This window comes from Pteropus medius, unplaced genomic scaffold (genome assembly GCF_902729225.1).
Source record: "Pteropus medius unplaced genomic scaffold, Ma_sr-lr_union100, whole genome shotgun sequence".
NCBI classification, from domain to species: Eukaryota; Metazoa; Chordata; class Mammalia; order Chiroptera; family Pteropodidae; genus Pteropus; species Pteropus medius.
In genome coordinates, this window is record NW_024342467.1 from 20185013 (window position 1) to 20207658 (window position 22646).

At 38.1% G+C, this 22646-nt stretch overlaps 1 protein-coding gene and 2 pseudogenes across 3 annotated transcripts in view; 2 read left to right on the forward strand and 1 right to left on the reverse strand.

Annotated features, from left to right (window-relative positions):
* The window catches only part of ANLN (anillin, actin binding protein), a 46744-nt gene extending 24823 nt beyond the window's left edge, over positions 1–21921 (forward strand). For 2 of the 3 annotated variants that reach the window (XM_039862752.1, XM_039862751.1), the window contains exons 12-25: positions 76–238; positions 855–990; positions 1621–1803; positions 3284–3410; positions 3953–4001; positions 4093–4149; positions 4798–4836; positions 5103–5124; positions 6038–6150; positions 7378–7431; positions 12291–12377; positions 16068–16175; positions 18003–18175; positions 20630–21921. In XM_039862752.1, coding sequence (XP_039718686.1) covers positions 76–238; positions 855–990; positions 1621–1803; positions 3284–3410; positions 3953–4001; positions 4093–4149; positions 4798–4836; positions 5103–5124; positions 6038–6150; positions 7378–7431; positions 12291–12377; positions 16068–16175; positions 18003–18175; positions 20630–20753 — 1435 coding nt within the window. In that variant the 3' untranslated portion in view covers positions 20754–21921. The remainder of the gene's footprint in view (positions 1–75; positions 239–854; positions 991–1620; positions 1804–3283; positions 3411–3952; positions 4002–4092; positions 4150–4797; positions 4837–5102; positions 5125–6037; positions 6151–7377; positions 7432–12290; positions 12378–16067; positions 16176–18002; positions 18176–20629) is intronic. The other variant, XM_039862753.1, reaches the window with a different exon arrangement.
* On the forward strand, positions 2398–2511 carry LOC120602577 (uncharacterized; annotated as a pseudogene).
* Positions 17284–17402, reverse strand: LOC120602656 (uncharacterized; annotated as a pseudogene).
* Positions 21922–22646: the final 725 nt, after the last annotated feature.

Consider the following 22646-nt stretch of genomic DNA (forward strand, 5'->3'; position numbering starts at 1 on the left):
AATTCTGCTGAAATGTTCAATAAAGGATATCGCTTATTGCTGGATTTTTAGTAGAATATAACTTGTTTCCTGAAGCATCGATGCATATAGATCTCAAAGAATCAAAGAAGTAGATCGTCCTTCAATAAAGCAGGTGATTGTTCGGAAGGAAGACGTTTCTTCAAAATTGGAGAGAAAAAAGAATACCGAAGAGAAGAATGCTTTGCCTCGTCAAGTTAACATCAAACAGAAAATGCAGGTGTGTACTTCTGTGGAAAGAGGATTTGGACCGAGCTCCTTGAGGAAAAGGGCCCATCTTTATTTGTTCCTGTGCCCTAAGTGACTGGAGCAGCGTCTGACACATAGGAGCTCCATAATTGCCCTTGAATTCAGTTTAATATGAGAAAGGTCCTCTTTACTAGAAAAGTTGGAAGAAACTTATTTAATATTGTTGAGTTATTTATTCTTAAACATGTTTCTCATAAATGTCTTTAAAGTATAACTATAAATTACATGATGGTAAACTGTGAAATTGATTTTGCTCTTAGAAGTTCCTTTATGCTAAGGAAAACATTTAAAAAATTACAACATACATGTAATTTAAAGAAAGTGAATCAGATAATTTCTATGTCTCTACTTTGTTAGACATAGTCCCAATTATAATTTTAGTAAGTATGAGTTGAAAGTCTTTTCATAAGGAAGAATGTTTATAGTGCAATTTTTACAGCATATTAAATGTTTTTGGTGCATAATCTAGAAACTTGAACAATGAAATTATAACATTTTGACTTTACTCTCTGGAAATTTTGAAAGGTATCCAGTTGGATTAGTTAATTAAAAAGTGCGTTTTTTCCTCCTCTCATTGTTTTTGCCAGGAACTCAATAATGAAATAAATTTGCAGCAGACAGTGATCTATCAAACTAGCCAGGCTCTTAACTGCTGTGTTGATGAAGAGCACGGAAAAGGGTCCCTGGAAGAAGCCGAAGCAGAAAGGCTGCTTCTAATTGCGAGTATGTGTGACACACCTGAAATAATTCCAACACAATTTTAAACCAGGAAAAACTCATTTTATCTAGTATATCCAGAAATCTAATTTTAGAGCAAAAGGCTTTTCCAGTCATCTGTTTCGGTTAGTCTATTTTTTGTTTCTTACAAGGTTCGTGACAATTCTACACGTCAGATAAGATGGAGTTGACATGAACAGGTGAAAGAAACTGGAATGCATTTGAAGGAATATAGTTGTAAAGAGTATGCTAAGAATGAATATATTTATACATACGTACACGTACACACACACACTATCCCTGTACCTATCTATCTGCATATAGCTTGAAAAGTACGTGAATTTTGGTGTGTGTGTGTGTGTGGTGATGGTTGACAGGGCACATTAGGGTGGAGAGAGTATACCACACAAGAAAACTGACCAAAAGTTGAAGCATTGAATTATAAGGACTTGGTGAACAAATGAGCAATTAAGGTTTTCCCCAACTACCTACTACCTGTTTATATAAAAAAAATGTGACTGATTTCGTCTTTGGTCTTAGGTACAGTTGTTACATCAGCACATTTTCTCGAATTGGTCTCTTAGAAACAGTTACAGTCTTAATATTTTAAATATTAACTTGCATATTTTTATATAGCTGAGAAGAGAACACTTTTGCTCGATGACCTGAATAAGCTGAAGAATGAAGGGCCTCAGAGGAAGAATAAGGCTGGTCCCATAGCCCAAAGTGAATTTGTCCCATCCAAAGGATCAGTTACTTTGTCAGAAATCCGCTTGCCTCTAAAAGCAGATTTTGTCTGCAGCACCGTTCAGAAACCAGGTATGGTGATTTCTGTTTGTATCACTTCTAGATCATGCTAAGTTCTGAACATCTCCTAGATTGAAGCTGTGCAAATGCCAATGAGTAGAACACATGTAACGATGCAAAGCTCTTATCTGAGCCTTCAGTTCCTTTTGCAGAGATATGTGTATAACAATAACCGAGGGGAAATCGCATACGTGGGCTTACGAGCCACACGATCACAGACATGGCTCTTATCTGAAAGTCAGGCCGGGTAAACATCATTTTTAACATAAAATATTTTTCTAAGATGAGTTATCCTGACATAGTGGATCATTTGACTCTAATTTTATCGTGGAAAGTATTGGGCTAAAAGAACTTATTTTACTTTCTTTAGAATTCATCCCATTATAGGAATTTGTTCTATAAGTCCTGAGTTACTGGTTGTGGGAGTGAAGAGCATCACAATGGAGATACTTGTATTGAAATTTTATTCTCTTTGCCCCTCTAGATTGAATAATAAATTTTCCTAAACTACGTATTCTAGGACATAGTCCATAGTGTAGCGGTTAGCACGTCTGCTTTACATGCAGAAAGTCCTGGGTTCGCACCCCAGAGGAGCCACGGTTCATGGTCTACGGCCATGCCACCCTGAACAAGCCTGATCCCGTCTGATCTCGGAAGCTAAGCAGGGCCTAGTTAGTACTTGGATGGGAGACCACCTAGGAAGACCAGGTGCTGTAGGCATAAATAATAAAAACAAAACAAAACTATGTATTCTAGCAAAAATCATATAGAAGCAAAGTGGGTAAAGGAGACTAGGCACCAGGATCTGAACACAGGGCAGGGTATTTATAGCAAGCTTAATATAATTAAAGTTTTACTAAGTTTTGGATAATTTTTTTTTGTTAAGCTTTTTTAAAATTTTTCTGTGGAACATTCTCTTTGAGGGAAAGGAGGTGAGAAGTGAATCTGAGGTGCAGGGAAAGTAAAGAATGGAATCTTTAAAAGTTGGAGCATTATGATAGGAATAAGGTAACCTAAGTTCTAATTCTTGCTGTTGTCCGATTTTGGTGAGGAGTGGGCAGAAATCTATTGGTATGTGGTTATTTAATGACAGATAGTGAAGAAATAGTTGATGTTTTCATTAGAATTTATCTGGTAATTTTCACTGAAATATAGTTTTTCATCTCAGTTTTGAAATAACAAACTATAATTTATCCTTTTGAGGTATATACTATTAGCTAAAGAATTAGCTATCAATAGGTAAAATTCAAAGTCAGCAGCAATTGAAGGATTTGGAGTGAAGTCATTTTAATTCACGTATAAGGAAAAGAACTTGATGATTCTTATTCCAGAATTACGACTGTCCGCTTATGTTTTACCTTTTTGTGATTTTAGAAAATTTTAAATTTTATATCAATCAGTTGTAGTATTTATTTCCTTGGTCTGTCAGAATGCTGATCATCTGAATCTGATTTTGCTTGTGCTTATTATGTAATGTGATTACTTTTTGCAGATGCAGCAAATTACTATTTCTTAATTATACTAAAAGCAGGAGTTGAAAATCTGGTAGCCACACCGTTAGCAAGTACTTCAAATTCTCTTAATGGCGACGCTCTGACATTCTCTACTACATTTACTCTGTAAGTAAAGGAGGCTTTTGATGGCTCAGACGCATTTTTCTTTTAATAGTTAATGCAGTCTTAGCGTGCAGATGGCATTAATCTTTGAAATGCGATATGTTCATTCTTTTTATATGGAGAAATAAACTCAGTTTTCAATTTGTTGGTTTAACTTTTGTTTCTGATACTTCCTTCCACTGGGTAGCACCTTTCTTCCATGTGACTACAGGTGTTTAATGTTCTGAAGTGTTTAAAAATATATGTATATGCAAAATATGGACCATAATTTCTTTACATATGCTTTAAATCTTAATGTACTTAATATTCAATCTCAATGAAAAGATTTATATTTAGTGTCACAGATTTATTTTGAAATGAATCAAAATCCAGTTTAAAAAAATTACCTTTATAGTTAAAGATTTTGAGTTGTAAAACACTGAAGAAAATATTTGTCTTGTATTATAAGAAAAAATAGACAGTTCACTATTTTTTATAAAAAAATAGTTCATCATTTTTAATGGCAAATTTGATATATTCTTAGTTTTAATGCTTTATTTTTCTAGGCAAGATGTGTCCAATGACTTTGAAATAAATATTGAAGTTTACAGCTTGGTAAGCAGTTAAAGTTTGTAAAATAACTATTAGCATACCTTTCTTAAAGATATCTGATTTTAAGCTAATTATGCTTGGGATTTGTGTATAGGTGCAAAAGAAAGACCCATCAGTACTCGATAAGAAGAAAAAGGCATACAAATCCAAGGTGAGAATGAAAGAAGCTCAGTGAAAACATTATAATCGGAAATAACATATCATTTTCAATTTATGTGCGATATTTAGTGATTATCAAGTTTTCGGGTCATTTTCATGCCCCCAGTTTCAGTTATTGCATTTAATAGGTGCGAATACAGAAAGTAAACTTCCGTTGAGTGATCATGAGCCTGAGTATAAACTATGAGTACACTCAAGCTGGGTAATTCTATTTTCTGTACGTTGTCTGGGCGGCTAACTTTTCTTACCTCTTGAGACTTTTCTCCAGGCTTTCCTTGGAACTCTCGTCTCGCCAGCACCCCTAAACCAGCACGGAGCAGTGAGGCAGCAGGATCAGAACCTCTTGCTCGGTCCCCTTCCTTCTTGGTCTTTGCTCTTTTGTTCTTTCCCTGGGTCATTATTTAAAAGAATTTTATTTAGCTTTAACAAAAAAAAAAGGAATGACAGCGTGGGTTAAGCCTTAATTGAGGACTCAATTATGATACTCATTTTTAAGAATTATTTTCCATGTGGGAATATCTCAAAGTTTAAGCTCTGGATTATATTTCATAGGAAATATATTTTCCATGTGGGAATATCTCAAAGTTTAAGCTCTGGATTATATTTCATAGGAAATATATTAAGTTATCTTTTCTTTTAGGCTATTACTCCAAAGCGACTTCTCACATCTATAACCACAGTAAGTAGAATTTTTTAAAAACTAGGCTTCCTTGAGAGATCTTTACCTTACACATATGATTGTAAATTGGTTCACCATTTCTAAACCCTTAGCACTTTGGAAATCTTTAAAATTTACTAATGGAGGGAAAATCTCTGATATTTACATAGGAAAAATAATGTTTTCTGAAATGTAGTTCTTGCAGTAGTAGAGTTTTGTATTTGGTATTTAAATCTGTGTATCAGTAAAGGAAATAACTTGTGTTTCTTCTTTACACCTTCTTTTAGAAAAGTGCCCTTCATTCTTCAGGTGAGTGGATCTGAAACCATTTGAATCACTGGAATAAGGAAAAGAACTAAGCAATTGCAGACTTAAACGTATAGCCATCTTGATTTAGGAGTGTTTAGCTTAGTCGTCTTTGAATGACATTTTGTATATGGTTTTTAGTAACATGTAAGATTACTGGCCAGCCTAGCATACTGTCTGGTTGCACCTTCATCCCATACCACTGCAGGCTAGCAGTCATGACATCATTCAGGCTCTAGCAGGAGTGACACGTAAGATACCTCGTCACTTGACAGCAGCAGCAGATAGCATTACTCTTCACCCTAGCGTCTGTTGTTCTGTAGGTTTGTTTTGTGCTGGCCACACTGTGGAGCTGACTTCTTTTAACTTTGCTGAGCGTACCTGGCATTGGAACATGTCAGAAAAGCATCTTTCTGTTCACTGGGAACTGGGGTGCCAAGAAGGCCCCTTTGTAGAATGGCTTTAGGCCTGTTTTCCAAAGGAGATTAGTGTGGAGCTGGTTTTAGTCACCTCCTTTGGACTCTGGGTCTCTTCTTGGTGCAGGAGAGTAATGAGGAACAGCTGTGTGTAGTACAGTCTGCTGCTCATTACGTCATCGTAGACTACTGCAATGACGCCCTCTCAAGTCACTTATAGGAAAATTGCATTCATTCTATGTCCACATGTTTAGGTTACGCACCTTCAAAAACCTATCCATCCTGAATGTTAAGGACTGCCCGTACTTCACTTTAGTTAAAGATGAAATATTTGACAGTTTTCTTTCATTAAGAAACTCGACGTTTCTCCCCATACTTGGAAATGGAGGAGGATGAGGCACTTTTCTCTGTGGCAGCTCGATCTCGTGCTGGGGCGAGGTAAGGGACTTAGCACGCTGAACTGAGCTTCGTGTGTCTCCCCGCTCCCCCGAACCCTGCAGGTACGGCCAGCCCGGCAGGGCTCAGCGCCGTGCGCACCAGCAACTTCGCCCTGGTCGGGTCTCACATGCTGTCCCTGTCATCCGTAGGAAACACTAAATTTGCTCTGGACAAGGTAATCTAGATCTATTTATTTATTTTTAGAAAAATTAGGTCAGGAAATTTTCTACTTCCAGGAAATACCCCAGTAGTACTTTCAAGGATTTGAAATTTGGGGCTGTAAATGTGTTCTTAGAATCGTACATTTTAACTAGGCATGGGCTTACCTACGTGGTTATGTGTTTTTAATGGAGGTATTTTTGCCATGTATTTTAATAGTTAAATCCTCAAAGTAGTGTATGCTGCTTTATTCTAAATGTCATTTCTGACCACATAAGTATTACTTCTTTTTATAAATTCTTCAGTTACAGTTGACATACGATGTTATATTAATTCCATGTGTGTAACATGCTGATTAGACATTTATAAAACTTATAGAATGGTCACCCTGATAAGTCTATACAGAGTTATTACGATATTGACTACATTCCCTATGCTATACTTTACATCCCAATGCCTATTTTTATAACTGGAGGAAGTATTACTTCTTGCATGTAGATATTAAGCTTACAGTTTTAAACATAGTCACTTGTCTATTTGAACCAATATTTTGAAATGAGTAGTATTTTATAAATTTAGTTTTGACAAGATAGGGAAAGATAAACTAATTTCTTAGAAAAGTACTCATGAATCTAAGAGATTTCCTTCCCACACTTTCCCACGTTTAAAGCTTCAACATTCAGATCTGCAGAATATCACTATCGAGTGGCTTTTCACCATAATGTGATATGACTAAATTTTCAATAGCTAACAAGACCATTTTAAGGAGTGAGAGAATTAGAGGCAAACTTTAGTCCTTGCGTTGACTCTTGCTTTATATGACAGAGGTATATTTAAATATGACGAGATTTTTGTAGTCAGAATATAGAGATGAAGAAGTATAAAAATTAGGAGGCCTGGTTTCTAATGTTTGCCTTGCTAGTAATTTCCTCTTTAACATTAAGCAAAGCCACTTCATTTCTCTGGGATATTGTTTTCTGAGTATGGAATATTAGGTTACATGAAAACAATCTAACTTTAAAATTCCATGGAACATGGAATTTTTTCTTTTGGTTGATAGAAAAAAACAGATTATATATGAAATTTTGATTATTGTTAATGCACAAATGTATTTTAACATGCTAGTTTAGAAAAATTCATGTACTTTTTTTTTAAGTGATTCAGCTAGTTTAACAAATTGAGTGATGCTGGGTTTTTTTGTTTGTTTTTTTTTTGTTTTTGTCTTTCATTTTGTCTGTCTTAGATAAATTATGATGTAAAAGAGCGAGAGCTACTGAGCTATTTGTTCCAGGAAAAGGTTGCCATATTTTCTTTGCTTAAAACTAACGAGCTTAAAAATCTATCCTTAAATTTTGGCCCATATGTTTTTGTTTCACTAACCACTCTTGTAAATCTTCTTCATTTTGAACTACTCTTTCTTTAGACTCTTGTAGTTGGGCATCTTTACTTGTAGTTGGGCATCTTCGTGCATGTTTGGTATTTGGGCTTTTCTCCTATGTTCATCTTTCATGTTATAATTCTTCAAGATTCTATAGTCACTTGCACATTGATTTTCTGGGTACTAAAATACCAAGTTACAACTATGTCTAAAACTTAAATTTATTCAAAATTGTTTAACTCCCATATATCGAAAGAGCTATTGGTGATGTTTTAAGTAGAAAACTTTTTTGGTCTCAATTGTCTAATAAGCATATTGCTATGTAGATGATGCTTTGTTAATTTTTAAATTTAAAATGCATTTAAAATTGTACTAAATGAAATCATGTATTATAGATTTTTTAAAAGGATTTTTAATATCCTTGTGGAGATCAGTTGTAAGCATTTTGTGGGTATATAGAAATGGTAATTTACAAAATGCTACATGGTACTATTTTATTTTAAATTATTAAAATGAGACTTGCAAATTAGATAAACAGAAACCGGAGTAGGTAGTTCTGTGAACTGTATTCCTTACTCATTGTCTGCCATGTAGCCAACTTCTACATATGTCAGAGATTTCATTAATCTCTAAAATGAAAGAGATTTCAGTTATGTTTAACATATGTTAACTATAAATTGTTTGCTCTTTTGAAATTTTTTTGGCTGCCATTTTAATTCAAAATGTCACACAGATTAAAAATAAATTACGATATTTCTATTCTCTTAATAATTCCTTTGAAATTATAACTTACATAGCCAACCACATGATTAAGTGTAAAATCAAATTAAGATTTGATTGGTTGTATCTAATACTTTAAAGTCTCTTTCTGAGTCGAATACAATTTAGATGTAAAATTTGTCCCAAATGTGCTTTTGTGAGGGGCAGGGGGGAAGCAAATATTCGTTCCAATACTTTGTAGTTGATATAAGAAGAATATTTAAAATAGATTCAGATGTCCTTTAAATTGGTGGTAAAAATGGATGACTTTTTATACTCACATAATAATCCTACTTAATTAACTTCGAGAGAGTAAACAAGTCTCCCGAACCTTACCATCTCACTGGATAACACTGGTAAGGGGAGCGTTTGCTTATTTTCCTGGTGCCTGGACCAATGATACACCAGTCGCAAGGATTATCGCTGAGATCTTCAGAATGGAATGTCTTTTGAGGTTAACTCAGACTCTGCTCTGCCATTTTAAGACACCACTGACAGCAGATTGCCTTGTTATTTCAGGTTTATAGAGAGCCGATGTAAAGACCGGCATCCTGGAATTTAAATCGAGTCACAATGAGTTTGCAGACTCTCAAATCTTTTCTTTGAATAGAGAATCCAGAGTAGTCATAGGTTTTACTATGTGTTTATGGACAAAGGAAGAAGGGCATCCCACAGCTCATCTTCTGACTTAAAGAAACCTCACATGTATTTCTACTTCCAGGAAATAGAGACGTCAATTTAAATAGTATCAGGGCAAACAATTACGAAGTGGAACGAGTAGCATTGTAGAATTTCGAGGTCATAGGGAGAGGGGTTTATGCCCGTCGGCCTGGCACAATTATTAACGGGATCCCCCTCTCTCAGAAATATCCTAGTGTATAAAAAATTCCATAGTCACCCTGGTTACAGGTGACATTTTACAGCTCTTAACAGTAATCTTTGAAGTGCAGCTATCTTAAAAGACCCTTTTGTTAAACAGAAAACAATAGGATCACAGGTAGCCACATTCAACAGTGGGCAGCAACATTGCCTCTTTTGTGAATATTCTCAATTCATTTTATTAGGACAAGCTTCCAACCAAGAATCTTGTCTACCTATCGCAGCTGTAGGGTAAAAGGGAACATTTTCTTCTCATCTTTTTGAGATTCTTTGTACTAGCAGCCTTCTTCGAGCTAAACAGTGAATTCTATTAATTAGCCTTGGGAGCCCGAGGAACTTAAAACTGACAGTATGGAAGAGGACAAGCAGGGGAGTTTATAATAAACGATGGTAACCAGGCATCTGATGTTTTGATTCTACATTATGATGCCCCTTAGATTCAGAAACTTGGAGGTTTGTATCATGGAATCAGTCTATTGAAATCTATATTTTTTTGGTCAAGAATTCTTCCTTTAACTTATCTTTATTGTGTTGGAAGATTAAATTTTTTGGAAATTGACTTTACAGTACAAATTTTTAGATTTAGACTGAAATAAGATCATTCTTTTTCACTGGGCAGCAGGAATGACAGTAATGTCATTCTTTTTGTCTTGACCGAGAAGGGACATCACTTTAAATATATGTCTGTTGCCATTTTACTCTAAGGCTGCATCCTCTGCAACTGAATTTTTTCTTACTGTTTGTTGTAATCTTTAATTCAAATTTGAAATCATTTAAAATTATCAGATATACTTAAGCAGCTTTTGTAATTTAAAAGATAACTTTTGACATGCAGTGTCTTCACTATGAATATGTTGATAATGATTTATTTAAAAGTATATGAATTTTTTTAATTTTTAAAAATATTTTTAAAATTTATTGGGGTAACATTGGTTGATAACACTGTATAAATTTCAGGTGTACAACTTCATAATGTGTACTCTGTTGTGTGAATGTTTTCGATGCTAGATAGAAGGCATGATTTTATTTGGAAGAAAATATCAATCCCCCAAACTTTCAACTAGTAAGACCAGCAGGATCTCAATTTAAGCACTTTATTTTTGTTTTGTCTGTTTATGTTTCATGTATTTTAAAATTATGCTATTGGGTGCATATTATATCTTGATGAATTGTTCACTTTATTTCTGATAATCTTCTTTATCTTAATGTCTATTTTGTCTGGTATTAATAGCTACAACAGCTTTCTTATGATTACTGTTTGTATGTTATATCTTTTCCATCCTTTATTCTCAATCTGTTTGTGTCCCTATATGTCAGATTTGTGTATAAACAAATTTTGTTATTCAGTCTGTTAGTCCTCCGTCTTTTCATTGGAGTGTTTAGGCCGTTTACATTTAATGCAATATTAATATGGTTAGGTGTAGAGTACCACAAGAGCAGACAAACTTACAGCCCACAGGTTAAATCTGGCTCATGGCCTGTTTAGTTTAGTTTAGTTTTGTTTTGTTTTTTAAATTGCCCCTGGCAACCACCATTCTATCTTCTGTTTTTATGAGTTTAGCTACTTTAGATATATCTTATAAGTGGAGTCATGCAGTAATTGTTCTTCTGCGACCCGGCTTATTTCTCTTAGCATCATGTCCTTCACATTTATCCATGTTGTAGCATTTGACAAAATTTCCTTCCTTTTTTAATGGCTGAATAATTTTTTTTTTGTATGTATGTACCACATATTCTTTTTTTTTTCAATAGGAGAAGTCTGGGTATTTATTTGGCCACACAGTGTTCTTTAAGTAAACATTTATTAAATCCCTGGTTATTATTTGGCAGAAGGATATAGGAACAGACATGAAAAACAACACAATAGTTGACCTCGAAGATCAGAAGTGTGGGGCTGTGGGATAGGACACACAGAAGAGGTACACAGGGGAGCCTCGGAGCCTAAAAGACAAACTTCAGACTCTGAGAAGAGGATCTGGGTGGCCCAGGGTAGTTTTAATATTCAAAAGTGGGAAGAAGGGAGACTATACCATATTTTCTTTATCCATTCATATATTGATGGACATTTAGGTAGTTTTCACCTCTTGGCTACTGTGAAAAATGCTACAGTGAGCATGGGGGTACAAATATGTCTTAAGAATCTGATTTCAGTTTTTTTGGATACATTCCCAGAAGTGGGATTGTTTAATTATATGGTAGTTTTATCTTTAATTTTTTGAGGAACCTACGCACTGAAAAGTTTTTAACTTCAATGAAGTCTAATTTATCTATTGTTTTTGTTTCGTTGCTCATGCTTTTGGTACATCCTGAAGCCATTGTCAAATCCATGATCATCGAAGACGAACCCTTGTTTTCTTCTAAGTGTTCTTTGGTTTTAGGTCTCATATTTAGGTCACTGATCCATTTTGAGTTCGTTTTTGTATATACTACGAGGTAGGGATTCATCTTCACTCTTTTGCATGAGATTATTCAGTTTCCCAGCACCATCTGCTGAAAAGATTGCTCTTCCCTCATTGAATGGTCTTGGTACCCTGCCGAAAATCAATTGGCCGTGGATGTGTTGGTTTATTTATGGACTCAAGTCTATTCCTGTGGTCTATACATCTATCCTTAATGCCATTACCACACTATTTTGATTACTGTAGCTTTGGATTAAGTTCTGAAATTGGGAAAGGTGATTCTTCCAACTTTGATTTTCTTTTTCAAGACTGTTTTGGTTGGTTGGGGCCTCTTGCAATCCCATGCAAATTTTAAGATCGACTCTTTAATTCTGCAATTCACTGTTATTTATTACTGAGTACTGTTGTGTTATATTTCAGTTTGTTTATCCAGTCTTCTTTGGAATATATTCTGTTAATGAAGAGTGGATAAGCACTTGTATTCTCTTCTTAAATCTGGGTTTCCTTTATCACGTTAACTCGAGACTTAGGGCTTTGTTTTTATCAAGCCCTACCTTGAACAAATGTGTTCTTTGAAAGCATTTATTGCTAAGGAACCAGTGGCTCGTCGGCCACCTATTTTATATTCTAGCTTTAGAAAACAGTGTGTTTTTAAGATGTAATATTTCCTATTTATGATGGACACATTTTATCAAGAAAAACCACTCTTTGAAACTGTTTTGCAACCGTTTTTCTTCGCAGGTGCCCTTTTTATCTCCCCTGGAAGGTCATATTTATTTAAAAATAAAATGTCAAGTAAATTCAAGTGTTGAAGAAAGAGGTTTTCTAGTAAGTAATCTCTATGTAATTTCTCTTTTCCGTTTTGTGAGGTATAGACTTGATTTCCTGCAGGAATGAAAGTCTACGTGGTTAAACGATAAATTAATTGGTTCAGTAAAGATTTGTTGCATGTCTACTCTATGTCGATTTCTGTGCTGGCGCTGGAATGTAGTAGGGCACCAAAAGTAATCCCTCCACCGAGCCACTTTGAGTTTAGTAGGGAGAAATACAAGTGAGCAGGTAAGTACGAAGCAGAAATACGAGTGAGCAGGTAAGTACGAACAGAACCATGATAGGCGGACGCAGAGAGCACACAGGTATTAACAAGTTGATGGGAGGTCAGCTCTCGAGTATGAGCAGGGAGGCTTAAAGAGAGCTGCTGGCAGAAGCAACTCGTAAGCTGCCAGCCGAGTCAGTCAGCCAGAGGGGAAGAGGAGGGAGGAGGCTTCGGATGAAAGAGAGGAGAAAGCGCAATGGCCAGTGAAAGGGTGGCATCTTTAGGTCGTGGCAGGCTTCCCAGGGTAGCTGGAGCTGAGAATGCGAGCGTGTGGCGGGGCCGGGCAGCGAGGAGGGTGCTTGGGGAGGAAAGGGCGATTGGGGGAAATGGGGCCTTTTGAAGAATTTGGGCTTCATCCTGAAGCCAGGGGCCGTTCTCGTAGGATTTTAAGCGTAGGAATAACATCACACGTGGGGGCGTCCTCACCGACATGTGGACGGTGGATCGGACGGCGACCCTGAAGATGTCTACTGAGGAGACCGAGCTGCTCTGTGAGCGGCGATGGGGACGGGCAGCCGGGGTGGAGGGACCCGTCACAGGGAGGCGGAGGGAGGAGGGCAGACCCGAGCGGCTGGGCTCTCTGAGTGGACAAGCAGAAGTCAGGATGCCATCCAGACCTCTGCCTCGCACAGCTTTCGGGTGGCAGGGAGGAGTGTGCGTGCATGTTTGGAGTAGAAAGTGTTTTTTTTCCCCCAAAGATTTTTTTGCGGAGACTGGTAAACATGTAGCCATGCTGATGCGGTTTTACAGTGAGCACCCGTGTATATCCGCCATGTAGGTTCCGCCTTTGCCATGTTTTGCTGCCCTGGCTTTACCGCCCATCTGCTACCTAGCCAGCCTCGTAGCCGTCCCTCTGCCCATTGCCGAAAATACCATAGTTTGGGAGGATTTCAAAGAATGTCATCGACTTAGCACGTTCTCCTGAATCTTAGGTGTATATCCCCTGAGTTTTGACACATGCATATATCTGTGCATCCCAAATTTTTGTTAAGATGTAGACCATTACCCCAGAAAGTTCCCTCATGCTCTTTGCCAATCAATCCCTCCCCTAGGCAGAGGTTTTAATGCCTTAAGTCTTAAACAGTTTGCATTTTAGGTGCCCAGAGGCATGTTTCAGAGATTGGGTGTGGAGCTAAGATAGGCATTCTAGTTGAGATGAAGACTGGGCCACCTGCAGCAGAGGCAGTGCCCAGAGGGCAGAGGGAGCTGCCTGCAGCAGAACCAGGAAGAACGCTGAGGTTTCCACCCCAGGAGGAGGAGGAGGAGGAGCTCTCACAGGAGACTATGGCAGCGGGGAATTTTGTGTCATGGTTGCCTAGGGGAGAGACAGTCTGAAGGAGGACGTGGTCAGGCCTGAGGGGGTCGGACTTATTTACTAGAAAGCTGGTCTCTGTGGTCTTGCTGGGAGTAGAAGCTGATTGCAGATGGTGGTAGAGGGAGCGAAGGGGAGGGATGAGGGTGTGAGCCACTCTTCGAAACAAAGTTTGGCTGCAAAGGGTTAAATAGTGTGGTACTAGCCCAGATGTGTAGGGTGAAGAGAGGATTTTGTTGACATTTTATTGGGATTGGAGAGACATGAGAGTCTTTAAAAACAAATGGGCGGGTAGCTTCTAATAGGGCCAGAGACATTGGGGATAGAGGCAGTGGGGACCCACACTGGGGTTAAGGGATAGTATGGAGCAAGGTCAAGAGCGTGGGAAGAAATCAGACCCAAGCCACTGTCCACGGGGTTGATCTTACACAGAATCATACTTTTTCCATTATCGGAGGAGAAAGGCGTGTGTGTAGAATACACAGACGACTGAGGGCCTGGTGTGAGAAGTAGAGAAAATCCAGTAGCTTCTGTTTTTTTTTTTTTGAAACAAGAATTTGAACAAGACACATCAGTTTGCCATCGCCGTCAGAGGGTGCAGAGAAAAGAGCTGGATCGAATAGAAAGCCCAGCGGCCGAGGGGCCTGTAAATCTGACTTCCTCGTTAGCATCTTGTCGCGTAAATCCAGCAGGTGGCACTAGATAGTCTTGGGAAAGTGTTTTTATAAATTCCTGATTCGAAGGCAGTGTTTACCTACTGACCTTTGCTTTTAATGTAAATATTTTCATATTTTACTGTAGACACCTTTAGCAACAGATGGACTCCGTTATGGCAGCTAGTTCATTTGCATATAATGTCCGAGCTGTTTGATTTTAGAGCTGGGCTCTAACTAGTTTAGAGTCAGATCTCTTCAGATTTTTACTCTGTCTTGACTCCCATAGCCTGTTCTTATCACATCCTCATTTATAGAAGTATAAGAAATTGCTCAGAACTCTCCAGAATAACTTCTGTCCCATCTAAACAATGCCTTTAAATAGGTCTACGCTCTATTAAAAATAGTAATTGAAGTTAAAGTTGCTTCCTTCACTTTTCCTTCCTGATGTGTCCGCGACAGCTGGAAGGAAGGAAATTACCAACCACAGAAGCTTGATAGGTGGCTCTAAAATGCCCCTGGTCCAGCTCTCTCGAGACCGATGGGCACCAAGACAAGGGCGTTCTGAATTAGCCAGGAGGTTCCGGTTCTGCGTTCCGATTGTGCGCTGCCGTTTAATTTCCTTGGCCCTCAGTTTCCTCGGCTCTAAAAATGCAAAGGCCGCCCTCTTGTTGTTCCTCTCTGATTACAGTACAGTGTTAGAATAAGTGTGTTGTTCTTACCCATCAAATCTTTCCTTCCCCGTTACCTTTTTGACGTAAGAGGTGAAATGCAAACACAGAAAACAGCTGTGAGTCATTCGTACTAACGTCGCCCTTGAGGTTGGAATAAGGTTCCTGTCTTTCTTCCTCGGGTGGCCGTGAGCCAGTGTTGCCTGGGAAAAACGTGCTTTGGGGAGGAAGGAGGAAAAACTGCGGGGTAAGAAGATACGTGGTTGGTGTGAGCTAGTTAACGTGAGCTAATTATTAAGTTAATAAATAAATTTGAGGTTTCATTCTATCATGGAAAGTTTCGTTATGCAAACTTAAAATTAAATGCCGGTCTCCTGTATTAAGAGAAGCCGAACTTACTAAGCTATTGTTGGTTTTTTCAATAGATAAGGTATGATAGTCTCATATCATGTTACTGTCCAACAGTTGAAGCACTTTGTTTAAGGAGCATTTGGTTAGGGACACCGTGCTTTATAAAAGTCTAGTATTAGATAAAGGTATTTATTTGGGGTCCATATGTGCAAGTTCTTAAATGCCATATGCGTACAGATGATCCCGAAAGTCTGGGTGAATTTCTGGATATGAGCAATTAGTGATTTTCATTACTAAGGTAAAAGACATGATGAACGTCATGCAAGTAGATGGCGAGGTATGAAATATTCCAACATACTGAAGTTTTTAACTTATGGAATTAACATTTATTTGATTCTCAGATTTCTAAAGTCAGTATTTCACTGCCTTTTCCAGACCATATTCGAAGATGTCAGTGGTTTTGGTGCCTGGCATCGAAGATGGTGTATTCTTTCTGGAAACTGTATCTCTTATTGGACTTATCCAGATGATGAGAAACGGAAGGTAATATTAATAGTTCTGGTCAGTAGTGAAAGCACTGACTTTCATGTAGCATGTCAGGTAAGTGTTCCCGCTGGCTCCTGCCAGCTCCCCAGATTCCCCTCTGAGTATGTGGACTAAGCCATTAAAAATGCTATCCGTCCAGTTGAAGCTAATAGCTTAGTCCACATACTCAGAGGGGTGTCTGGGTGGCTGGTGGCTTGCTTTTTGTGCTTGTACACACACAACTATATGTACCTGTATATTTAACTTTTTATAATTGAAAGTGTTCAAACATACACAAAACAGAGAAATAGTATAATGAACTCCTAGCTTCGGCAGTTATTAATTTTCATGTTTCGTTATCTCTCCACAACACGCATACCTTTTTGTTCTTGTTTTGCTGGGGTATTTTAAAGCCAGACTTCATATGATGTCACTTCACCTGTGTGAGCCAAGGCTGCTGAGTCCTGGTGTTTGGCAAATACCCCAGGGAAGCCCGGCGTGAGGCCAGCTTACCACGCTCTACTTTCTCTTCCTCACTAGTTTTGGTCTTTGAAGGTTTCTTTTACTTTGTCGTCACATCAGTTTTCTAGCATTTGGGGGCTTATGTAATGGGGGGATTTTCAAAACGATTCCGTCGGCTGTAATTTGCTGGAGACATTATTATTTGTTTAAATAGCCCCCTGTTACTGCCACTTAATGTTTTCAAGTTTTTCACTATTATGAAAAAACAGTGACTACACCTATCTAAATATCTTGTGCACTTATATATTCACTTAAGATAAATTTCTTTTAGGTGGAACTGTAGGATCAGAATATGCCCATTTTGAGTGTTTTTTGATTGCTGTTATCAAACTGCTTAAGCCGTTTTACGCTTTCACCAGCAGTTTTTAAGAGTTTCTGTAACTCACCCACGCCAGCTGTGCCAGCACCATCGACACAGAGAGGTTATCGATCCTATTCCCAGATGTAGCCAATCTAATATTTTAAAATGGTATATTTCACTTTAATTTTTTTTTTAAATTTTTAAATTTTTATTATTCTTTTTTTTTAAGGCGAGGCAACCCTGGTTGACTTCACAGATTGCAAGGACCTTGTCAACTTACAATCCCTTATTTTTTATTTTTTATGCCCACAGCACCTGGTCTTCCTAGGTGGTCTCTCATCCAAGTACTAGCCAGGCCCGACCCTGCTTAGCTTCCGAGATCAGACGGGATCGGGCTTGTTCAGGATGGCATGGCCATAGACTCATTTCTTTTTTAAATTACTAATAGAGTTGATGCTTTCATTGGCTGTGTCTAAATTGTGCCCTACATGTCCATTTTCCCATTTTTTAGGATCATTTAATCTCATGAATTTTAATCTTTGACTCTCATACCATGGGAATGACATGGCCTCCAACAGTCCAGAGAAATTATTTGGTCTTATCTTTTGGGGATATATAAAAATAATTTACAGATGAAATAAGGTGTTTGGGAGGAAGTGAGTGGGCTGTAGACAAAAGGTGGTTGAATGTGTTTCTCATCATTAAAGCTGGTTGTTGGGTACATGGTGGTTCATTATACTGCTTTTTTAAAAATATTTGTTTGAAGTTTTACATAACAAAGAGTTTCTTTTTTAAGCTGGCTAAGAGCTCCAGTTGACATTTTTAGTTTTTATTTTTAGGTCCATTTATGGTTTGTATTATTAAGAAACAATAAAACATGTTTTTCTAAACCCAGTGTCATTAAATTTTAACTTCAATTAATGGCTTTTTAAGTTTGTACAGACTTAAATACTGTTTCATGCTTACTGACTTAAATGGTCTTGTTATTTTCTACTAATTATTTTTTAAATTTATTTTTAAAGAATCCCATAGGAAGGATAAATCTGGCCAATTGTACCAGTCATCAGATAGAACCAGCCAACAGAGAATTTTGTGCAAGACGAAACACTTTCGAATTAATTACCGTTCGACCACAAAGAGAAGATGACCGAGAGACTCTTGTCAGCCAGTGCAGGGACACGCTCTGTGTCACCAAGTATGTGTTGGGCTGTAAATATTTCTATCAACAAAGTAATTGTTCTTTCCTCACCACTGTAAGAAATATTAGAGATAGTTTCATCTTTGAAGCAGGTACAGTCTTAACGAGAAAACAAAACATATCATTAAGAGAATAACCTAATATAGTTAAGAAAAACATAACATTCAAGTTATATGTTAGCTAATATGATTTTCAGTTTATCGCTGTGTAGCCGTTTTCAAGGCAGTTAGCTAATCTACTTTGGGTTAAGCTTGAAGATTTCATGTATAATCGTGAAGTCAAGTATTTAAAGAGACTTTAGACAACCCTTTTCATTCCAAGATACCCTTGATTAATCAGGTGACAACAATCTCCGTTTACTCTGCAAATTTCTGGTTGGAGAGTAACATCATAAACTATTGGGGGTGTCACTTTTTTGTTAACTCTAAGCATAAGTATAAGATGCAAAGCTTGTTGCTAAGAGTCTAAGACTATTTTGCTTGGATGCCCAAGAGAAACTTGAAAACTGACTTCAGTGTGCAAAGTTACGGTTAAGGACAAAGTAAGAATTTGACGTAGTCTGTGTGAATGAGGCTGTTGCTGAGCACAGTAGACAGGGAAATGGGTAGACTGGCTTCGTAGCTTCTGAGGTGGAAATGTCAGAATGCTCCAGCCAAGAGACGCTACATTAAAACAGAACAAAGTCGCCTAGCTACTGCCAACCTGTTTTAAAATAGCTAGGTAGGGGACCCGTTCTCTGGAAATTCTTGATGTCTGGTTTATTTCCAGATTAATTCAGTTGAACTCATCCCTCCTTTCCCTTAGAGACCTTGTATGCAGCACTGGCATCAGATAGGACAGAAGAGGCAAAACGGATTTGCCTTTCGTCGGCTAGCTCCCTTGTCCATGCTCACAGTCAGTGGGGAAACCAACCAAAACGCAGCATGTGGTGGTTCCTGGCCACAGTGGCCCATTTTAGCCCTTTTAACCATTACTGCATGTTCATAGAAGCCGATCTTTTATGCACACACCCTCCCAGACCTTTTTGACATTCTCCTACAGTAGAAATAGCTAGATCACATGTTGCTCTAATTACTCTGTACTTCATTTGTGTGCAGCTTTTCTCTACATCATAATATGAGTGGACGCTTCTTTATCCAAGCGTTCGAAGGTGGCGCATTCTCAATTTAGTCTTGGCTGAGTCTTTACTGGCTTCTTAAAACTTTCGATCACGTATTTTGCAGAATATAAATGTTTTGCAGTTCTACATTTCCCTTTGTCTTATCTGTTTCTCCACAGGGCCTTTTTGACCTATACCTTTTATCTAAATTTACTGTATCTCATTTTTGTTTCTACTCACCAACCTTGTTCTCTTTCCCTCCTTCAAGATGAAAGATTTCTCTTCTGATTAATATTGCCCACTTCCAACTACAGACTGCACAGTAGAACTGGAAATGCCCATCCCATGGAAGGGCACTGTCACACATGCAGCTTTGTAGCTGACAGACCTGGGTTTAAATCCTCACTCACTGACTTACAAAATGTAATCATGGCAAGTTACTTAACTTTGCTGACCCTCTGAATGTTCCTGTGTTAAAAGGGTACAATAAACTCCACAGGGTGACAATAGAGATGAATAAGTAGACGCACTTAGCACAGTGCCAAGCACCTGGAATGAGCCCCGCAGATGGTCACCATTATTATTACATGTGTCTTGTTCTTCTCCATTGACTAATAGGTGATCAACTCACTGCTTATCCATACTTATCACATTTCTCATACTAGTGCGGAGAAATTATAAAGATGCCCAAAGAGTAGAACATGAAAACCTCTAACAACCGGAAGAGCGGGCTGGCCTGTGAGTCAGGGCAACCCCTGCCCTGTGAACTACTTATTCCACTTGTGGCTAAATGTGGATGCAAAGAAGAGATTCTTAAAATGGACAGAGAGGTTGGGATAGACGAGCCTTAGGATTTTTAGATCACTTATCGTAAATACCATGTTCTACTAATACAGTAGCACAAAAATAATGAGAGACAGTACAAAATAATATTACCTATAAAGCCATGAGCCTGTGATTCCAGCTCTTGGGGAACCCGAGTCTGGGGAATTTGGGGAGCTCCCACATTCAGGTCTGTGGGGCGCTAGCTCTTGCTAGGAAGTGGCCCACACAGTGGGTGGCACACACCACCAGATTGCCCAGGCCGGGCCACCTGCGCAAAGACGGTTGCATCTTTGGTGTGGAAACTCAGTATTTACCAGATGTCATGGGTGTGAGCTATGATTCAGCGAACCAGTCCGTGAGGAAATTCTGCTGTCATTGAAGAAGATGGGTTTGGTTAGCCTGCGTTCAAAGAGGGTAAAGAGGAGCTCCTTTTACTGGTTCATCTAGGCGTTTTTTTTCCTAGCAAGCGTACGGGGAGGTATGGAGTGGGTGAAAGGGTCCTGACGTGTGTTTGTTCGATCCTGTAGGAACTGGCTGTCAGCAGACACTAAGGAAGAGCGGGATCTCTGGATGCAGAAACTCAATCAAGTCCTTGTTGATATTCGCCTCTGGCAACCTGATGCTTGCTACAAGACCATTGGAAAGCCTTAAACTGTGGGACGTTTCCATACCATTTAGGCGTTTTCTGAGCTTTTTCATAAATGTGTCTTAAGAGCATCAGATATGCCAATTACATTTTATGCTTTAAATACGAAAGGGTATGTGCCAATATTCACTACATATTATGCAGTATTTATATCTTTTGTATGTAAAACTTCAATCGATTTCTCTTCTGTCATTCATAAATGATAGGAAAAAAATTCAGCATAGTCGATTTTGCTAATCTTAATTTAAAAAGCTTCATTTTCCGAGAAATCTAATTATTCAGTTATTCATGATAATTTTTTTCCTTTAAGTAAGAAATTTTAAGTTGTCTTCTTGGAGCTCTGAGTCTCAAATTAGAAAGGTTTTCCAGGGGTTGGAGACAGTAACCTCTGACTTGCTCATTCTTTCTCTGGCCTCCATGCTCCTCCCTAAAGGTTGTGGTCCTTTATAGATCATGATCTGTCTTGTTACTAGAGAACTGAAAAAATTTCTATGGGACTTTGCAGGAACATTCTTAGTAATGGAGGTAAGAAGCACATGCACATTAGTTTAAAGCTTGAGGCTGCCTGCGAACAACAGATGTGGACTTAGGGGTTATGGTGTGAGATTTGGGGGTTAAATGTCTTATTTAGAAGACAGCAATCACAGGGTTTACCTTTCCTCAGTTAATGCTGTGTGGTGCACATTTTCATAAAATATAGGCTTTTTAAAGTATTCTTGCTGTACAGCTTACAGATGCCTCAAATACACTCGGCATATTAGTTCTTCCTGTTCCTGTAACAAGAACAAATGTAAATTGGAGAATCTTTACATAGAAAAGTAAACTTTACAAGCTGCTATGGACTAATACTTTGCTTGCCAAAGTTATTGCCTTTTTTACTTTTCGTGTCCACATATGACAGTCTAGAAATCCGTTATGAAATCATTTGAAAAATTATTAAGCAGTGTATTACCTTTAAAAACCTAATATTTTTTGTTATAAAATATTGTAAAGCATGACCTCAACTTTTAAACACACTTTGATTTTCTTCTCTGATCGTTAAAGTTATTGATCTCATTTATAAACACTAAATTCTGTCACCTGTTATTTTTTATTCATTTAAATGTGTTTTTTCTTATGTGTATTATAAAAATGTTTTATGATCTATTACCTAAATAAATACTTGCAAGTGGCTTAAGGAATCAGTTATTTAAGGAATACTATGTTAATGTACGGTGTGGCTGTTCTGTGGGACTTTGTGAGGGTATTTTGCTGACGGGGCGTCATCCATCTCATCTGTATCCCAGGACTAGACTTACTGTATGTTCTTAGGGTCGAATGAGTCGGTGGGACAGGGATCCATTTCCGAGGCATTTCAACAGAGTGCCATTTCCGTACGGTACTTGGATGTGCATTTGAGGAGGTGGAGGATGATGTCCAAGTGCTTAGCAGAGGCCGAATAGTGAGGTGACATCACCGGCCAACACAGGACGAGGTTTGGTGCGGCTGATGAGAGAGTCCCTTTTATATACTTATAGACACGTGTTTATTTTTAAATAGGCATTACATACCATGGCACAGAATTTAAAAGACACAAAGACGTTAACACGAAAAGTATGTCTTCTCCCATTGCGACGACCACTTCTACCAGTTTTCGTGTCCTAGAGAGATTCTGTTCTTATTACTTCGACATATTTGTATTCTTTTGTTCATAAAAAATATTCCACACATACTGTGTGCTGGAAGTAAAGGAAAAAAGCATCCCGGTATCCCTTAGAGATCATTCTATCTGAACATATATAGAAGACATTTAAGGTAACTGTGGGACATCAAGATCGAAAATACTGCTCAGAAGATGTCAGCGTCGTCCGCCTAGTGGGGATTGTTGAGACCAGGATCGCGAATAAGGCCGTCCAGGG